General features: G+C 34.5%; 1 protein-coding gene across 8 annotated transcripts in view; it reads right to left on the bottom strand.

Moving 5' to 3' along the window:
• Positions 1 to 19379, bottom strand: part of LOC117343560 (band 4.1-like protein 5) — a 78542-nt gene that overhangs the window by 8796 nt on the left and 50367 nt on the right. Inside the window, exons 12-20 of one of the 8 annotated variants that reach the window (XM_033905979.1) lie at positions 18956 to 19194; positions 17357 to 17557; positions 16236 to 16293; positions 14868 to 14888; positions 13344 to 13451; positions 11461 to 11532; positions 11247 to 11328; positions 7885 to 8931; positions 3990 to 4052 (exon numbers count right to left, since the gene is read on the bottom strand). In XM_033905979.1, the coding sequence (XP_033761870.1) occupies positions 4008 to 4052; positions 7885 to 8931; positions 11247 to 11328; positions 11461 to 11532; positions 13344 to 13451; positions 14868 to 14888; positions 16236 to 16293; positions 17357 to 17557; positions 18956 to 19194 (1873 nt within the window). In that variant the 3' untranslated portion in view covers positions 3990 to 4007. Of the gene's footprint in view, positions 1 to 3989; positions 4053 to 7884; positions 8932 to 10280; positions 10293 to 11246; positions 11329 to 11460; positions 11533 to 13343; positions 13452 to 14867; positions 14889 to 16235; positions 16294 to 17356; positions 17558 to 18955; positions 19195 to 19379 lie in introns of all 8 variants that reach the window. The other 7 variants (XM_033905978.1, XM_033905980.1, XM_033905974.1 and 4 more) reach the window with 7 other exon arrangements.

Genomic DNA, 19379 nt, shown 5'->3' with positions numbered 1-19379 from the left:
AGACGATATATAATATAAGGTAGCTGTATTATAACGTTTTTTGTCCAGCAATATCAAACCACGACAAAACCTTGATACAATATCCCAATTTCATATTTTGTACACTGTGAACATAATTTAATGTCTCTAGTTTTCTCCCTTGATATATTATATTTTAGGTGTTTTTTTTTTATATATTATGTTTAAGAGTTCTCTCCCTTGATGTATACATTAGTTTTCTCCCTAGATGTATATATAAAGAGTTTTCTCCCTTGATGTATATATTAGAGTTTTCTCCCTTGATGTATACATTAGTTTTCTCCCTTGATGTATACATTAGTTTTCTCCCTTGATGTATACATTAGAGTTTTCTCCCTTGATGTATATATAAAGAGTTTTCTCCCTTGATGTATATATTAGAGTTTTCTCCCTTGATGTATACATTAGAGTTTTCTCCCTTGATGTATATATAAAGAGTTTTCTCCCTTGGTGTATATATTAGAGTTTTCTCCCTTGATGTATATATAAAGAGTTTTCTCCCTTGATGTATATATTAGAGTTTTCTCCCTTGATGTATATATTAGAGTTTTCTCCCTTGATGTATACATTAGAGTTTTCTCCCTTGATGTATATATAAAGAGTTTTCTCCCTTGATGTATATATTAGAGTTTTCTCCCTTGATGTATATATAAAGAGTTTTCTCCCTTGATGTATATATTAGAGTTTTCTCCCTTGATGTATATATAAAGAGTTTTCTCCCTTGATGTATACATTAGAGTTTTCTCCCTTGATGTATACATTAGAGTTTTTTCCCTTGATGTATACATTAGAGTTTTCTCCCTTGATGTATACATTAGTTTTCTCCCTTGATGTATACATTAGAGTTTTCTCCCTTGATGTATATATAAAGAGTTTTCTCCCTTGATGTATATATTAGAGTTAGGGTTAATTGGTGACAGAATAACAAGGTTTCATTTCATAACTTTGGAAACTAATTGGAGCTTATATTTGATAAAACAATACTTAATTGCAAATTAAACATTTACATGTCAATTTATCAATACGAATGAGAACAATATATAATATTGTTTCATGTAATTCTTCCATTTTTTAAATGATTTTCACTTATTCAGGATCTAAATTCAGAGAAAGATGGTCAAAAAACGTAATTCCTGACTTTAACTAAATTAAGTCTACATGATATGAGAAGATATAAGATATAATTTATATAGCATACAATATAAATATGATGTGTACAATTATAATATGGGACAGTTGGTCCTAATCATTACTACGCCGGGATAGCAAATACAGGTGCAATATGCCAGGGGTATTTTATCAGACTTCCGATGTATCAGTGTATTGACAGTCCTTGAAAAAAACATAATTATGACAAAGTCGCACAAAGTTATAAAATAAAAGGAAATCCTTAGAAACAGGCCCATGTCTAGTCAACCATGTAAATCTCTACACATTACAAAGCAATATCAGGATTAACATGCTCAAATATCTTTGTCAAATTTAATACACACTACCAACCTAAATCAAAGAGATATGTGATGTCTTAATTAGATCAAATCTGTTGCTTTTTTTCAGAAATAAGGAAAAATGATTGAACATTTTTTAATGAAAGATAATTTTTTGACTATCATGACACATGTTTGTCTATTTTATATATTTATTCCATGGACATGTTGAAATGACAGCTGTGAACCTGTCTTGTGTAAACCTAAGGTCTGTCATGGTACAGCCAGATTGTACATGTACAATAAATTCTTGTTGTACAAAAGTTTTACTAAAGTGATTTTTATCTTCAATCTTGAGAAAATTGAAGTGCAGATATTGAATTGATTTATTTTCTGTAGGTGAAATCTAGTGTGATGTTTCCTAGTTGTGTTAGGACATTTTGGTTTGGGAAACATCAACTTTGAAAAGGATACATGATTATCTAATAATTCAGGGACATGTTTATGTTTTGTTACCTATATTGAATTTTGACTGATGAATTAGTATACAGGCTCCTCTAAATGATATGTTGACATCTTACTCCTAAATCAGAATGTTGATTTTAAATAAATGCATTAAAGACACATTTACAACACTATAGTAGTGAATCGACTCCAGAATAAGCACATTTTAGTTTTAAATGAGAAAGTTAATTCATTTGATGGGTTTGAAATTTTGATGTGAATTATGCAATTCAAGACTTGTGAGTTAACACATTTTTGTGGCAGAAAGGCAATGTATCCACTCTGAAGTGTAAAATACATGATATTTGAGTGAAAATCACAAAATTCTGATCTATCTAGCCAGTTAAGTTACGACTAGTTTAGTAGGTGCATAATATATATGCATTACATTAGGCCTATGTTAGTCCAGCAACCCCGCTGATGAAGAATTATGAAAATTACACCTACAAACAAAAGTTATGATGAGAAATTAGTGAATTATTCTTCCTCAAAACTGTCACCAAAACAAAAATACGTCTAGGCAAAACTAAAGTTATAGATGTAAAAATAGTAAAAACTACGAGAAAGCCTTGTATAGCAAGCAAGCAACGCCTGTAGCCGTCTCAGATACAAGTTAATGCTTTTGAACAGAGTGAGGATTATCTATTTTCTTCTTAATCCGAGTCATTAACAAAGATACATAATTATACAATTAATCCAAGTCATTAATATAGATAATTTACTCATATAATTATACAATTAATCCAAGTCATTAATACAATTAATCCAAGTCATTTATAAGATACTAAATTACAATGTGTATATTTATTAATCTTCAATTTAATTTCCTAACGGGAATTTCCATCATTTTCCAAGATGGCGGACATTGAGAAATGACGATCTTTTTTCAAAAACCCCAACTTTAAACTTTATTACAGTACAAAAAAACTTTGCAAATTACACGAGTTTTTACGGTAATTTACTCATATAATTATACAATTAATCAGAGTCATTTATAAAGATAATTTACTCATATTAATCCGAGTCATTTATATAGATGATTTACTCATATAATTAAAAAGTTAATCCGCGTCAATTACATAGATTGTTTACTTATATGATTTTACCGTTAATCCGAGTCATTTATGAAGTTAATTTACTCGTATTATTATAATTGTTTTCCAGCAGATGCTCCTTACTTTAATGATAAGAAATGTTTCTCAATTTTCTCATTTTGAATAGAGGTATAAAACCAATCAAGAATTAATGAGCGTCCTCCTGAAAATTTGGTCCTATTTCACGTTGGCCTATATGACACCTCCGAGAGCACTATGGCACTCATAGCAATAATTTGCTCCTATTTCATGTCGGCCTATACGACATCTCGGAGAGCACTATGGCACTCATAGCAATAATTTGCTCCTATTTCATGTCGGCCTATACGACATCTCGGAGAGCACTATGGCACTCATAGCAATAATTTGCTCCTATTTCATGTCGGCCTATATGACACCTCCGAGAGCACTATGGCACTCATAGCAATAATTTGGTCCTCTTTGAAGTTGGTCGATATATACGATTGTCTCTCTTGGTACGATTACCATTGAAACGTTTCCTACTGTGTCCCGGCGTGAACCTGTTCTATTGAGGAAATCTAAAGTCCTCGAGACACTCATATAATCCTTGATATAACAAGTAAATTTAGAATTCAGTTCTAAACAGTTCCTTTACAAAGGGAGCCGTAACTTGGCCTTCAATGTTAGGGCAAATGTTAGCCTCTATATTAGCTCCATAGCAACAGATTTAGTCAACAGAAATAAAGTAAAATTAGCGTTTTTTAATGCGCAATGACAGAATTGATGATTTTATGTAAAACTGACTTGAGGAAATGCAACTGAGAATTTATCAATTTATGTGAAATTGAATTGAAGAATTGTGTACTGAGAATTTTAACATGCAAACCATGTATCTGAGACTAGTGTGCGTGCTTCTGTTGCTAGGCAACAGTAGGTACAGAAAAGTGCACACAGCTGGAAAACATAGACCACTGACGGGCCTTACAATGTATTACCGTAACCACTACACATTATCGCTCATGTTAGGGCAAGGTCTGCGTCTAGACGTCTACGGAGAGAATAAACCACCCAATCAAAATACACCAAATCAGGTATGCAAATAAATCATAACAGTTTAAACCAATCAAAAATGCTTAAATATGAATATGCAAATAAGATAAATAGCATTCAATAAAACCAATAACAAACTTTTAGCATATCATGCATTTATCATGCTCCCAAAATAAAGGAAGAATTAATCCATATCTTAAATACTGGTATGCAAATTAAATTAACTTTATCAATTTGAAAGCAAATAAACAAAAATACATATCCTGAGCTAACACTTCAATATGTTTGTGATAAATGATATATATACTAAGCAAACACTTGCATATTTTTGTGATAAATGAAACATCATAAATGATGGAGTCATAATAACACCACAGTAGTATAGATAGATATACAAATGTACATAGAAAGACAATATATACACATTTGTATTACACTATATAGAAATACATGCATTTTCATAACATGAAAAATTGGCACATGCACCCTGAATTAGTAAAAGTTTAAAAATTGGATGAAGAGTTTACCAGTTTTATAATTGCCATCAATGAGTAATGAATTATAATTGATATTTAATTGGAATTGAATGGAAAGAATGAAGTTCCAACATTGAAATAATTTTGTTGTAACAATATGTTAGCTTTGTATGAAGAATCACTATGTCTCTTTGATAGGCAATATTAAATTAATAAAAAAAAAGTTCTTCAGAGCATTCTTCCAAGCTTGAAAAATAAGCATCTGAGATACATACTAGTGGACTAGAACAAAATACAAACACTTAAAAATGAGCAAATGGATCACAAAAATCTTGAAATGAGGCAGATTGAGAAAGTACATGTACATAATACAAAATACCAGACACTTGTATAATATAATTGATTATATGTAAAATACTAAAATACGCTCATTTTATGTTTTAGTAAGCAAATTTTCTCATTTTTCCTATTCAGGTCCCAATAGATTATTTCTGTTGTTTTTTTAAGAATATAATGTCAAGCTTTGTGGTTACAATGTATGCTGGTATACAGGACTATAATGTGATACTGACAATGATTATGTTACAACAAAAATTAATCTAGTCGGTTAACAACTATAATCTGTATAAGTATGATAATGTATATGATATTATCATCTGTCAATGGATTGTAAATCCTGTATGTATCGTAGGTATGTCGTCACAATATATCAATGTATGTATCGTAGGTATGTCGTCGGAATATATCAATGTATGTACCGTAGGTATGTCGTCGGAATATATCAATGTATGTACCGTAGGTATGTCGTCGGAATATATCAATGTATGTACCGTAGGTATGTCGTCGGAATATATCAATGTATGTACCGTAGGTATGTCGTCGGAATATATCAATGTATGTACCGTAGGTATGTCGTCGGAATATATCAATGTATGTACCGTAGGTATGTCGTCGGAATATATCAATGTATGTACCGTAGGTATGTCGTCGGAATATATCAATGTATGTACCGTAGGTATGTCGTCGGAATATATCAATGTATGTACCGTAGGTATGTCGTCGGAATATATCAATGTATGTACCGTAGGTATGTCGTCGGAATATATCAATGTATGTACCGTAGGTATGTCGTCGGAATATATCAATGTATGTACCGTAGGTATGCCGTCAGAATATATCAATGTATGTATCGTAGGTATGTCGTCAGAATGTATCGTAGGTATGTCGTCAGAATATATCAATGTATGTATCGTAGGTATGTCGTATGTCGTCAGTCAATGTCGTCAGCATTAGAAACTTCCGGGTACTTATTTCCTTTAACCAAAGTCCATTTATCTTTTTTATTTCTAATTATTTCATTTTTTTTCACTATTTTCCCAATCTTATCACTTGATATCAAAATCCTATTAAAATGTAATTAATTCTGAAACTTGAACAAAGTGTCCATTCAGGGTATATACGGGCTAATTTTTGGTAATTCACATGCACAGTTTAATTTCTGGTGTTTATCCTGCAGATAAGGGCTATAACAAACAGGAGGACTGTTTTTATCAATGGACTCTTCACATTTAAAACTTTTTTCTTGCCGCTTCCATGAATTGTGGCTTTTTGGATCTTTCTGTATCTCTGTAGATAAACTAGAGCTTTGTAAACTTATTTCTTAATTTCCCTGGCAATCATTTCAAACAGGTTTGACTAAACAAGTAATGTTGAGGAATACAGAAGATTTAGTAAAATTTTAAACAACTTGTGTGTGAATTTCTTCAGCATCCATGAACATATATAAGTAAGATGTTTAATGAATGAGGTACATCACAAACTTAAGTTACTTGTTTCAGATAATAGCTACCAAAAATAACTTTTTCTTCTTTGATCTAGTAGAGTAGGCCCTAATCATGCCAAAACTGTATCAATATGTAAGTTTTTTCTGTGTATATAATAATTAAAATTCTTTGTGTTTTCTGTAAATAGGATGTTATCAATGCTACTCCACTACTGAATGAATTTCATGAGAAATAACTGTAAATGAAGGCACAGCAAGTCAAGATGGTGTGTTACAGACATGGACAGCACTGTTTACGTGTTTCATATAAAAACCTAGCAGAGAATCTGGTCTAGTACAACAAATCTCAGGTGATGATATTGAAAATCCTAAATAACGTTATCAATGGGTGCAAAAATGAAAGTATGTGTGTGAGCAATAGTAACGAAATACCAGGCAGAAAGGTTAGTATGTTTATTCTACAGGCAGGTCATTTTCACAAAGATTTAAAATGGAAACCATTCCAGGAAATTATTTAAATGTGAATATGAAAACTGACATCAGATTTTCAAATCGTTCTAGGACAAATTGCCAGATTTTTTTTCTCCTCAACAAAAAATGTCAGGGGATGATTTTATATTTTCAGATTTTAAAATATGACAACCTTTTTTGGATTTATAAATATGACGACCATTTTTTAGATAGATATCACCCATCACTTTGTGAAAGAGACACTGCCAACTGTACAATCATCGATTAATTACAGTGGGATAGGGGTAAAGCTTGACATTGTAGCTTACAAGCACCACAACCAAAACGCCAGAAATAAAGAGGAAAATAAAGCTAATACATGTATAGAATTGTCAACGATCTCCATACCGGGTCTAAAGTGTAGCCCACTCAACCTTTTAAACACTTCGACTCATTTCTAAATACTGGATTCGCTTCTAAATACTGGAATCACTAGTTTTCATATTACATAGTTTCTGTACAATTAATGTTTTGATGTAATTTTGAACTATTTTACAAATATCACCATGCGAAAGGAGGGCTCGGTATCTTGAGAGACCAGCTTTTCTGGGAAGTGTTTTCTTTATGATAGATAGAATTGGTATCGGTCTTTTGACCAGAAAAAATCTCTCAGAAGGAAATCTCAACAGTTTAACTGTCAAGACAGTCTATCATGAAGTTCATCTCTCATGAAAGGTGGTCTCAGAAAATAGGAGATCTCTCAAGAAAGTATCAAGAGTGTCTCACAGGAAAGGAGGTCTCTCAAGGAAAGGTGTCTCTCAAGAAAGGTGGTCACTCCAGAATGGAGGTGCCTCATGAAAAGGAGATCTCTCAAGAAAAGTGATAAATGTTTCTACAAATTCACAATACTATAGTTTATAATACAAGAAATAATCTAAAATAACCTTTGTCTTTCAAAAGATATATCACTGTGTTTCTATACTTTTCAATGTACACAACCATGAATACATTTACACAACAGCAGTTGAGTGCCCTACATACAGAAGACCAGATATCGATGACTACCTAACATGAAATCTCGGTACACGTGGGACCTGAATAGCTGCTGAGAGAAAACTTACAATGACCACAGGGGCAGGAATTCCACTCTGCTCCTTCTTCCCGACGGTGTTGGTGGTGGTGGAGAGGGAGTACGAGGCTGGACCACCTGTAGGGGAGGCTGGGGAGGCAGATTTTGGTACTGGGATAGAGCTGAGATTAGCCGAGGTTCGTGGGGCTTTTGGGGGTCTAGGTGGGGGCCCATCCTGAGTTATTGGGCCAGAATTCTCTTTCTTAAAACTGTTCCTAAGGGAGTCATCAGTTTTGGTGGTGGGGCTTGTGGGTAGTTTAGGTATACGAGACTCCCGGGTTTTAGGTACAGAGGCTGGTTTAACTGATGTTGGAGGCTTATTCATCTCTTCTATCTCTTCCTTCTCATCATCAAGGAAGGGGTTGGTAGATTTTTTGGGAACAGGAGGAGGCGGAGCAGGAGCCGCAAAGGGGTTTGAAGACTTTGGGGGTGTTATCATCTTGGGCTTTGCAGGGATCTGACTTGGAGGAGGTGGGGATGCAAAGGGATTTGTGGGCCTTGGGGCCTGTTGAATTGGAGGGGGAGGAGCTGCAAAGGGATTAGTTGAAGTCCTTGGAGAGGGAATCTGAGAAGGAGGAGGAATTTTGCTCTTGGGTAGAGTCGGAGCCTCATTAGTACTCGGAGATGCAATACTAGACCTAGGGGCTGGCTTGGGAATTTTGCTATCCTTTTTTTTCTCCAAAGTGGGGAAGTCAATGATTATCTCCCCTTCATCATTATCAGCATGGGATGGTGTCTCATTTGTGCTAGATAATCGAGGGATGTTGCTTCCTCTGTTGGGGAGTGGGGGTCTAGCAGGGATGCTGGGCTGAGTGGTCGGAAGTTGCGGACTTGTGGGCGAGACAGACCCAGAGGAGGAGGTGGATGATACCCGGGGCTGTCTGAGGCTGGAGGACGAGGAAGGCATTCTCAGGGTAGGTTTTTCAGACTCAGAGTCAGTAGATACTACCCTAGACTTGGGGGACCGGACCCCTGAGGGAGGGGAGTCTGTACTGTCACCGTCTGCGGTGCTGCCTGTGCTTGTGGTGCTCATGGTCGGCTGTTTGTCACAAAAAGCAAAGAAATAATCTACAGTCAACTAGAGGTACAGAACACCAATAACTCTCACAGACAACATAACATTTACATACAGTTCCATCATTTCATTATATACACCTTGTAAAGAAATATCGCTAATTTTTGAACTCTAAATATTTTTAAACCAAGTAAGAATTGGAAAAACTTCTGTTACTTTTCACTAAATCTTGCTTTCGCTCTAGCAAAGTTGTTTGTCTAAAAAATTAATTAAAACATTTTTCAAAGCTAATTTTATACTTTCAATTTGGAATATTTGACAGGTTTTTAAAATCCGAGAAGGCATTAACTGTCTATCTTACACATTAGAATGCCATAACAAAACCTATTATAAAACTTTGACCATTTTATTCTCCAAAGTAAATGTTTTGTTGACCATCCAAAGAATAAAATTCACCAATCACACGTCACAACCATGGCCACCGTAAAAAAGCAGTAAATGTCTAAAGGACATCTCTCAAAACTGTAAGTCTATAAATAGAGTGACCTTGATAGAAAATCTGAGTCACCAAAGCTAAGGACTGGGAAACAGCTGCACTAGATAGAGTGAGTAACAAGTTTAAAGAAAACATTTAAACCATTCATTTCAGAATAATTTTAAATTCAATTTTTTCATTAAGAAATTTGAAGTCAAAATTGATTTCAGCTATATAATTTACGATTTACATGCATACTCCTTTTTCACTCCATTTTCTCTCATGTTTATCTAAGCTATCCTTCCACGACTATGTAAATGATTAATTTACCTCCTTTTTAGTAATCATATTTCACTGAATCATGTCTTCAAGGAAATTTTAATTTTTTGTTTTTGTTTATACATTTTAAAGAATTAGAAGTCAAGAAATGCTTAAATACTGGCCAACTTTAAAAAAATTAGTTTAATATTTCAGTGTATGTATAATGCAGAGGAAGGGAGATAACTGTTTCTGGTAGTACTTTTCAAAGTTGTACATAGATGCAGATGTATCTAATAAAGCATGACATGAAAAATTCCTTAAAGTTTGAACATAAGAATAAGAAACTTTTGCAAAATAATGTAAATGAGCCTTAGAAATGTCAATGGTGGTCTGTGAACGATATGGAAAATGGAAGATGAACAAAAATGACAACAATGTTAAAGATGGCTAAAAGGACAACACTCGGACACAAAACAGAACTGGACATTATAAGAACTGGACAACGGTCAAAGTGCTAGTTATACCACTACTAGTGACTGTCACCTGAAAATATTAATCAAAACTACCTGTGACTTATACTGATATATAGGTATATTAGCTCTATCATGTTAAGCAATGAAAATAGTCGTAAAATTACTTTTGCCCAAAACTGAAAAGAAAAAGTATAAAATGTCTGCATTAAATTGTATTTGTTAATTCTAGTTTTAATAAAAAAAAGATATTAAAATTAATTATGATTAATTCAAGATATAGTATATACCGGAAAGTTGAAAATCTGAAATTTTGAGGAAAATATTTTTGGTGTACAAGCTCAATGAATAATACATAATTTGTTAATATAAAATAAATGTCCATAATTACCAACCTATATAACATAATTGAAAATTTGGTACCACTGTATAATTTTTATCTTGAAGAATTTAATGGATTCCCAATAAGTTATCCCAAGTTTTATAGCCTGCTGATCAAATAAGCCAAACTGGATATCAATGAAACGCTGTTTATCAGACATTCAGATTTTCATAAAATTTGCTGGAAAAATATTGATTTCCATCATTGTGTGCGAAGTTAACTTCTACAATTCAGAAAAAAAGTTTACACCCAGGTTTGTTTTCAACTATAATCCAATTGTCTGAATGAACAAGACTTAACAATTTACTAAAAACAATGAACCCCTGTGTGAAAATAGTTGTGTTCATAAAATTGATTTGATTTTTTATATTCTTAACCAATGGCTTCGCAATGATTCATTCCAATTATATTCCAGACACATCAGAAAGCAAACTTGTTAAATGCACAAGCCAAGTATCCTGGACATTTCATCATTTTATTAGTTAAATCCCCTACAAAAAATAGCTAAAATAATCCCAATAGTTGTAATCTTTGACTCAATATCATTTCAATAATTGTAATATTTGTAGGAAATACATTTTGTGTTTCAGCCATTGTTTATAATTTTAAATTGAAAATAGAAGCGACTCATTCTAGTCATTTTAGCTGGGAACATATAGACAGCTGGGGTAACAACTCGTCTTGATGATATAAAGAATTCAAGTTTATAACTTAGAACTGTTTTATATACACAATGCTCCTCTAACTGTACCTGTTTCGTGACACTGCTGGGAGGGGGCGTCAAGATGAACACATCATTGTTGAGGTTAGTCAACCGGGCTTGACTTTCGACCCTTAAACATACAAGTTATAAAGCGTTCAGACAAGAAAACAGAATTATTACTTAAATCATTAATGAATTTTAGCTACTGTCATTTACATACAGATAACATATTATATATAACCTAGGGAGACAACCTACTTACCCTGTGTGATTGACAGTTGGGCCTGATGACACTGAGCCGTGGAACACTTTGTCACTGTGGGTACTCCTTGGACTGGATAACAAAAGCAGAACAAATGACAGTTTTCAGCATTTTGATTGAGAACCTGTCATCAGATGTATAACCATCATGTAAGACTACAACACAGAGGTTTTCTCACCATAGTTTTAAAAAGTTTTTTAAAAGGTATTTCTAGTTTTTTTTGGTGTTTTTTTTTGTAATCTCTACATGTTTTCTTTCCATTCTCTGAAATCTCTACATATGTATTTACTTTCCATTTCCTTTTTTTCCAAATCTAGACATATTGTAACACTTCATTGTGTGTTGAAGAGAAATTCATGAGCATTTCTACAACCTGCTGGTACTGTTGTTATCATTATACCGCTACATACAAAATGTGGAGACAATTTGATAGAATTACACTTTATGAAAACCAATTAAAATAATTTCATAAACATTCAGTCAGAATATGTATATTATCATTTTATGAATAAAATATTTTCAGGTCACTTCCGATAACTGGCTGATATAGGTTATAATGTGAACAACACGTTATGTTACAAGCAGAAAACACATGTACAGTGTAAACAACACAAACAACAAACTCTGGTGGAGAGAACCACACAACATAATGGACGGTGAAACACAGACATGGCAACATGCTTTAAATTCTTTGTTATTTCCCACAAATTCATGGCAAACCCTCAATAACTTGGATGCTGATAATCTTCATAATTCATTCCAGATACAAATATTTTCTGTATTTATTTTTAGATTTTATCTTAGCTCATTAGTTTTTCCATTTGTAGCCTTCAACAATGACCATCATGTGCTAAATTGATTTTTTTTTGTATTATTCCAGATTTATACTCGGTTATATTTCACATTCCTGATCTCTTTGAGGTTTTTGTGGACCAGTTTCCAGGTTAATGAGGCTTGCCTTGTTCAGAAGCATAGAAAAAAGAAAACCAAAAACCTTAGGCTTACCTATAGTTAGGAAATGGTATAATAATTAGACTTTAATGAGAATGAACAATTAAGTTAACCCAATTTTCACATGTTGTTTCGCTGGTCATTATTTATATAGTTTTCGAAATATGTTTTTTCTGGTTTTGTAAATGATGAAAAGTAGGTCTTCTAGATGTTCCAATATTGCATTCAACTTTCTGTAGATGTCAAGTGTTTCATTGAATCAGATTTAAACAGTCTATTCAATGCTTGAGTCAATGGCTGATGATTCAAGAAAATGTTGATGGTGATATATAAGGCAAGGTTAGTAGTTAGAGAGGAGTGCTGGTTAGCATAATATGGCAGCTTCTCACTAAAGACAAATAGATGAGATATTTACACATGCAAAAATTATCAGCTTTATTATACACAGGATTATTTATAATAATGACAATTCAGGATTATCTTGAAACTAGAATAAAAACTTCAGGATTTTTTTTTCAAAACTATTTCTGTCAGTTATTAATAAAGTCATTATCTTTATTCAATTTTGAATATTAAGCTTTGACGGAATTATTTTTAGTCTTATGCAGGTATGAAAGAAAAACTGATGGAAAGACCAACATCATGAGGGTGGAGAAAAGTTAACAGAAAAATCAGAAAAAGAACCACCGAATCATCAATAGCATTCTGTGTACAAACAGCGAAAAGTGAATTATTAGTCAATTAACCTAGACTTCATTTGGCCCTGTTCAGAGTAAAAGCCAGATTTGTGGCAGTTGCCAAGTAAAAATTCTATTTTTCAACTTTTTGAAGAAAAATAGAATTCCTATAAAATTTCTATAACTCATTAGTGATTATGATTAGTTATAACCATTGAGTATATATTGCAATTTAAGTAAAATTACAATATATACCTGATCTGTCCTTTGTCATCTTCGATTGATTTAATATCCACACGTAACCCCTTTTTGGTGCGGCTGATTTCGTCCTCGGACTCACTTTCCTCGTCTTTGTTACTGTCGCTGTAAGCAAGGGAATGAATTAAGGCCACAAGACAAAGATGCAGGAAGGACAAATATGCGTGCATGTCACAAACCAATAACGAATCATTTCTGGTTCTATCCACTCTCAAAGTTAGAAACAAAATACATTTTTACTGACACTTTTTCTGTCTCAGTATCCATAATAAAATTTGTTCACTGTACTTTCTATGAGTAATATTTAATCTGAAAACATTTTTTTCCAAATGTTGCTTTCAGTTAAAAAAAAATACTATCAATTTCCTCAATTTTTTTAATTTCCTCAAATTCTGTTTAAGACCAAAGTTCTGTTCGAAAATAAAAATGTTGAATTATTATAAATAATTTTCAATTTGATTTTAAATAGAATTTAATGTTTGCAATAATTTGTCTTTGAACTCTATAAAATTCAACTGATTAATATATAGTATAATATTCAACTTAATATTAAGTATAAATTTAAAGTAACATTTAAGAAAAAAAAATTGCAATAATTTTTTTTTCTTCTTTTAATTATTTACTAGCTCCAAAGTCATAGGTTATACATTAGTTTTTACTTTTACACATCACTAAGAAACTAACTAGGGGGCAGCAATGTGGACATATTTTTATCTGATACCATCCTTAATCATTTCATTTAAATCATGAAGAAAAGCTCTGAAAGCATGAAGCCAAGAAAAATATCTTCTAGATAGTATACTAACAAAAAATCTGGCTCAAAACTCACCCAGCATAAAACAATACAGAGTAGAAATCTACTTAGCAAAATTTTCAAAAGAATAGTTTACAAGCAAGCTGCCAAACACAACAATATCATAATCTTAAATGGAAAAAATCTAATTTGAAAAAGAATTCAAAATCTATTTCTATCATGCTCCTTACTCTGGAAGAAGAATCTAAGACAACTAAACTTTAATGAGTTACTGACAAAACATCACAAAACATCAAGTAGATCGAGTGACACTACAACTACTACTGTTATTTCTGATGGAAACTTCGTGTGGATTAAAGATATTGTTTTTCATTAAACATGATGGTGTTATTATATGTTGTGAGATGACAATATTAGGGATACAACACAAGACTAAGGATTGGTCCGTGATCAGTGTAAATTTAATTCATTTACAAACATATTCTGGTGTGAATTTACAACCAATCCGTGATCAGTGTAAATTTAATTCATTTACAAACATATTCTGGTGTGAATAAGTGTTTGAGTTCAATAAAAGACATGATGACGTAGGGACCATATGTTTACTGTGCAGTCTGTGTTATATGGACAAGGATATGGGATATACACATACAGTGTGGCATCTGATTGGTGACAATATCTTCTGGGTGAGGTACAATGGGTATAGGAAGCTTGCAGGTACTGTCAATGGTGGACAGTGGTGACACTAAGATATAATGGTTACTCACAAGAAATATGGGCGCTTAATTCTGGATAAAAGTATCACAGAAAATGTATCATAATGTATCACGTAGAAATCTTTATTAAATAATATGTGATTCCAATACTTCAGTACTACTGATTAGGACTCACAAATAAACCCTATTTCCTCTCTCCTTTGTTACACTATCATCCCCTTAGTTACACTATCTTCTCCTTAGTTACACTATCTTCTCCTTAGTTACACTATCATCTCCTTAGTTACACTATCTGCTCCTTTGTTACACTATCTTCTCCTTTGTTACACTATCATCCCCTTAGTTACACTATCTTCTCCTTAGTTACACTATCTTCTCCTTAGTTACACTATCTTCTCCTTAGTTACACTATCTTCTCCTTAGTTACACTATCTTCTCCTTAGTTACACTATCTTCTCCTTAGTTACACTATCTTCTCCTTAGTTACACTATCTTCTCCTTAGTTACACTATCTTCTCCTTAGTTACACTATCTTCTCCTTAGTTACACTATCTTCTCCTTAGTTACACTATCTTCTCCTTAGTTACACTATCTTCTCCTTAGTTACACTATCTTCTCCTTAGTTACACTATCTTCTCCTTAGTTACACTATCTTCTCCTTAGTTACACTATCTTCTCCTTAGTTACACTATCTTCTCCTTAGTTACACTATCTTCTCCTTAGTTACACTATCTTCTCCTTTGTTACACTATCTTCTCCTTAGTTACACTATCTTCTCCTTAGTTACACTATCTTCTCCTTTGTTACACTATCATCCCCTTAGTTACACTATCTTCTCCTTAGTTACACTATCTTCTCCTTAGTTACACTATCTTCTCCTTTGTTACACTATCTGCTCCTTAGTTACACTATCTTCTCCTTAGTTACACTATCTTCTCCTTAGTTACACTATCTTCTCCTTAGTTACACTATCTTCTCCTTAGTTACACTATCTTCTCCTTTGTTACACTATCTTCTCCTTAGTTACACTATCTTCTCCTTAGTTACACTATCTTCTCCTTTGTTACACTATCTTCTCCTTAGTTACACTATCTTCTCCTTAGTTACACTATCTTCTCCTTTGTTACACTATCTTCTCCTCAGTTACACTATCTTCTCCTTAGTTACACTATCTTCTCCTTTGTTACACTATCTTCTCCTCAGTTACACTATCTTCTCCTTAGCTACACTATCTTCAATTCAAATGGTCAGTTTAAAGCTCTAATGGTCAGTTGAAAGTTTCCTAGCACAACGTTTTTTTCTGAATAAGACATACAGAAATGCATTGAAAAAATAACAATTTTCTGGGGTTTTTTAAGGACACAACTACAGGTACAAAACTTGATGAAGAACTCCACCACATATAACTCAGACCCTTACCTCCTCTGCTGCTCCTCCTCCGAGTGTTCATCAGCTTCACTCTCCTCCTCTGGTTGTCCTGAAAACAGCAAAAGCAACATGATGAAGATTAAGACTGATTTTTTAAATTTCATGCCACTTCTGCATGGGATCTATAGTATTGATAACACCCCACCCCCAACCCCACTCCCTCCAACACACTCTCAATCCACCCACAGCCCCACTCCCTCCAACACACTCTCAATCCACCCTCAACCCCACTCCCTCCAACACACTCTCGATCCACCCACAGCCCCACTCCCTCCAACACACTCTCAATCCACCCACAGCCCCACTCCCTCCAACACACTCTCAATCCACGCACAGCCTCACTCCCTCCAACACACTCTCGATCCACCCACAGCCCCACTCCCTCCAACACACTCTCGATCCACCCACAGCCCCACTCCCTCCAACACACTCTCAATCCACCCCCAACCCCACTCCCTCCAACACACTCTCGATCCACCCACAGCCCCACTCCCTCCAACACACTCTCAATCCACCCCCAACCCCACTCCCTCCAACACACTCTCGATCCACCCACAGCCCCACTCCCTCCAACACACTCTCAATCCACCCCCAACCCCACTCCCTCCAACACACTCTCAATCCACCCCCAACCCCACTTCCTCCAACACACTCTCAATCCACCCACAGCCCCACTCCCTCCAACACACTCTCAATCCACCCACAGCCCCACTCCCTCCAACACACTCTCAATCCACCCACAGCCCCACTCCCTCCAACACACTCTCGATCCACCCTCAACCCCACTCCCTCCAACACACTCTCGATCCACCCACAGCCCCACTCCCTCCAACACACTCTCGATCCACCCACAGCCCCACTCCCTCCATCACACTCTCAATCCACCCACAGCCCCACTCCCTCCAACACACTCTCAATCCACGCTAACAAATTTCATGAATCTGGAATATGACACTTTGGTAAAATATGAAATGTAATTGTGCTGGAATGGGTAACAAATTTTAATTTCAACTTCATTTCAAGGAGGTACATGCAATCATTACAACATATCTAAACAACTGATCTATACAAAATATCTACATAACAAATCCATTTTTTTAATCCTATCTCACCTTTGCGGAGTTCTTCTTCCATCTTAGCCTTGAGAATATTGCACTTCATCTGATCAGGAGGTATGACTGCAGGACCACCTGAAAATTTCACCTGATTGTTCTGGAAGTTGTTCACATCCGGCTTGACCTTTTGCACTGGAGGTCGTATGTGTCGTGTTTCATCAAGACCTTTGATTTTAGCCTGAGCAGCCTCAGATGCTTCTGAGAAATAAAACAATTAGTATAGACAGTTAATTTTCATTTCAGTATGTAAATACAGTGGAACTTCGTTAACGTAATAGAACCATTACCTTATATTGGACATATAAAATACTGTTTGATAGGCCTACTTACGTTTTATTGATAACCATGTGTATTAGCACCGGAAGTTGCGTATAAAATGTTACTGTTACTGAGTTGGCATGTTATCCGATTTAATAGACAGCGCTGACCGTTACAGTCGTACTCTGAACACCTCGGCAGTAATTACGCTATTGTTTCAGCAGTTTAAAGATTTAATAGGCACCGGTGACTGTTTCATTTCTACACCTGTAAAAACATCAGCCGAGTAGATCTACCTGTATGTCAGAGATTAGTTCTGCTTGAGCGAGCGGGTAGATGAGTTGTTGACTATCGTGTGTACTAATATCGGCGACCGCCTTAGGAAATTACCTGATGTAAGTAAAGCAGTACTTTTTATCACCAAGAGTTGTTGTTATAAGATTCCATCGACAATTTCTTTAATGAATTTATGAAACACTTATAATAGCATGTAGGTTTGTAGTGCCGATATATTCAGTATTACAAACGGAATTTAGCTGTTAAAAAATGTCGGCATTTACCACCGATCGTTGTTGGACACGAAAATTATACTTCGAGTTATTCGATCATTTCAAATAGGATTTTTATTGTTGGGACCAAATTTTCACTTCGTATTATCCGAGTTTTTCGAGTTTTTCGAGTTTTCCGAGTTTTCTTTACTAAGATAAAGAGAGAATTCGGCCTGGACTGACGAGGTACTTCGAGTTAAGCGGGGTATTCAAGTTTTCCAAGTTCGAGTTAACGAAGTTCCACTGTATCAGTGACAACACTATATCATTATCATAACTGCGGCCAATTTTCTGACCTTTCAACAGAATTAGAATTCTTCAATCATAAAATAAGATGTAGTGAGAGGAGAGAGGGATCCTTGGAAACTATCCTGTAACACAATCCACCTAGTACATTCTCTGATTATGAATTACCTCATTTCTCAATTGGTAGTACAACATTATTTGTACACTAGCTGAATTTGTAGTACATATTTGTTAACATACAAATAATGTTTAGTAGTACATTTTTGTAGAAGTGCAAATATTGTAGAACATATTTGTACACATATAAATATTGTAGAACATATTTGTACACATACATTTGTACACATACAAATATTGTAGAACATATTTGCACACAAGTTCAATTTGTTGACCAAGTATAAATATTGAAATATATATATTGCAATATTTTAATTTAATCATTAATTTCATTATAACAATATATTCACTCTCCTAACTAAATAATAATATCTATTTTTTATAGCACATTGACATATGAAGTAAGTCAAATGATTTTTGTCCCAACCTTTAAGGTTGACATCCTTGTCATGTCCCGAGGCCCCCGGGACCGGGGACTTGGACCGGGAGGCAGCGTCTGGTATGTCCTTGTCTGTCCCCGATTTTCTGTGCTTCCCCCAAGCCGCTGTTGTACCATTGGTTACTGGAGATTTAGGGGTGGGGCTTGTTGGCGGAGTTTTTACTTTTGATGATGCCACTGGAGCGACTGGGGTCGAAGGGATGTTAGTCTCTACGACGGCCTTTTGTCTGAAAGATAAAACCAACCAGGTTTAATATCTTGTGATAGTGACACCATATAAACCTTTGATGAATTACAAATGTTCTTTTAAACTTAATGACTGTTGTACATGTAAATCACTTTGAAGTAATTTTGTATATTACGTAAGGTATTCTATTAGCATATTATTGCCATATTTATCCGACAATATGCA

The sequence above is a fragment of the Pecten maximus genome, chromosome 15 (genome assembly GCF_902652985.1).
Source record: "Pecten maximus chromosome 15, xPecMax1.1, whole genome shotgun sequence".
Taxonomy (NCBI): Eukaryota; Metazoa; Mollusca; class Bivalvia; order Pectinida; family Pectinidae; genus Pecten; species Pecten maximus.
This window is presented reverse-complemented; position numbering and strand designations above follow the sequence as displayed.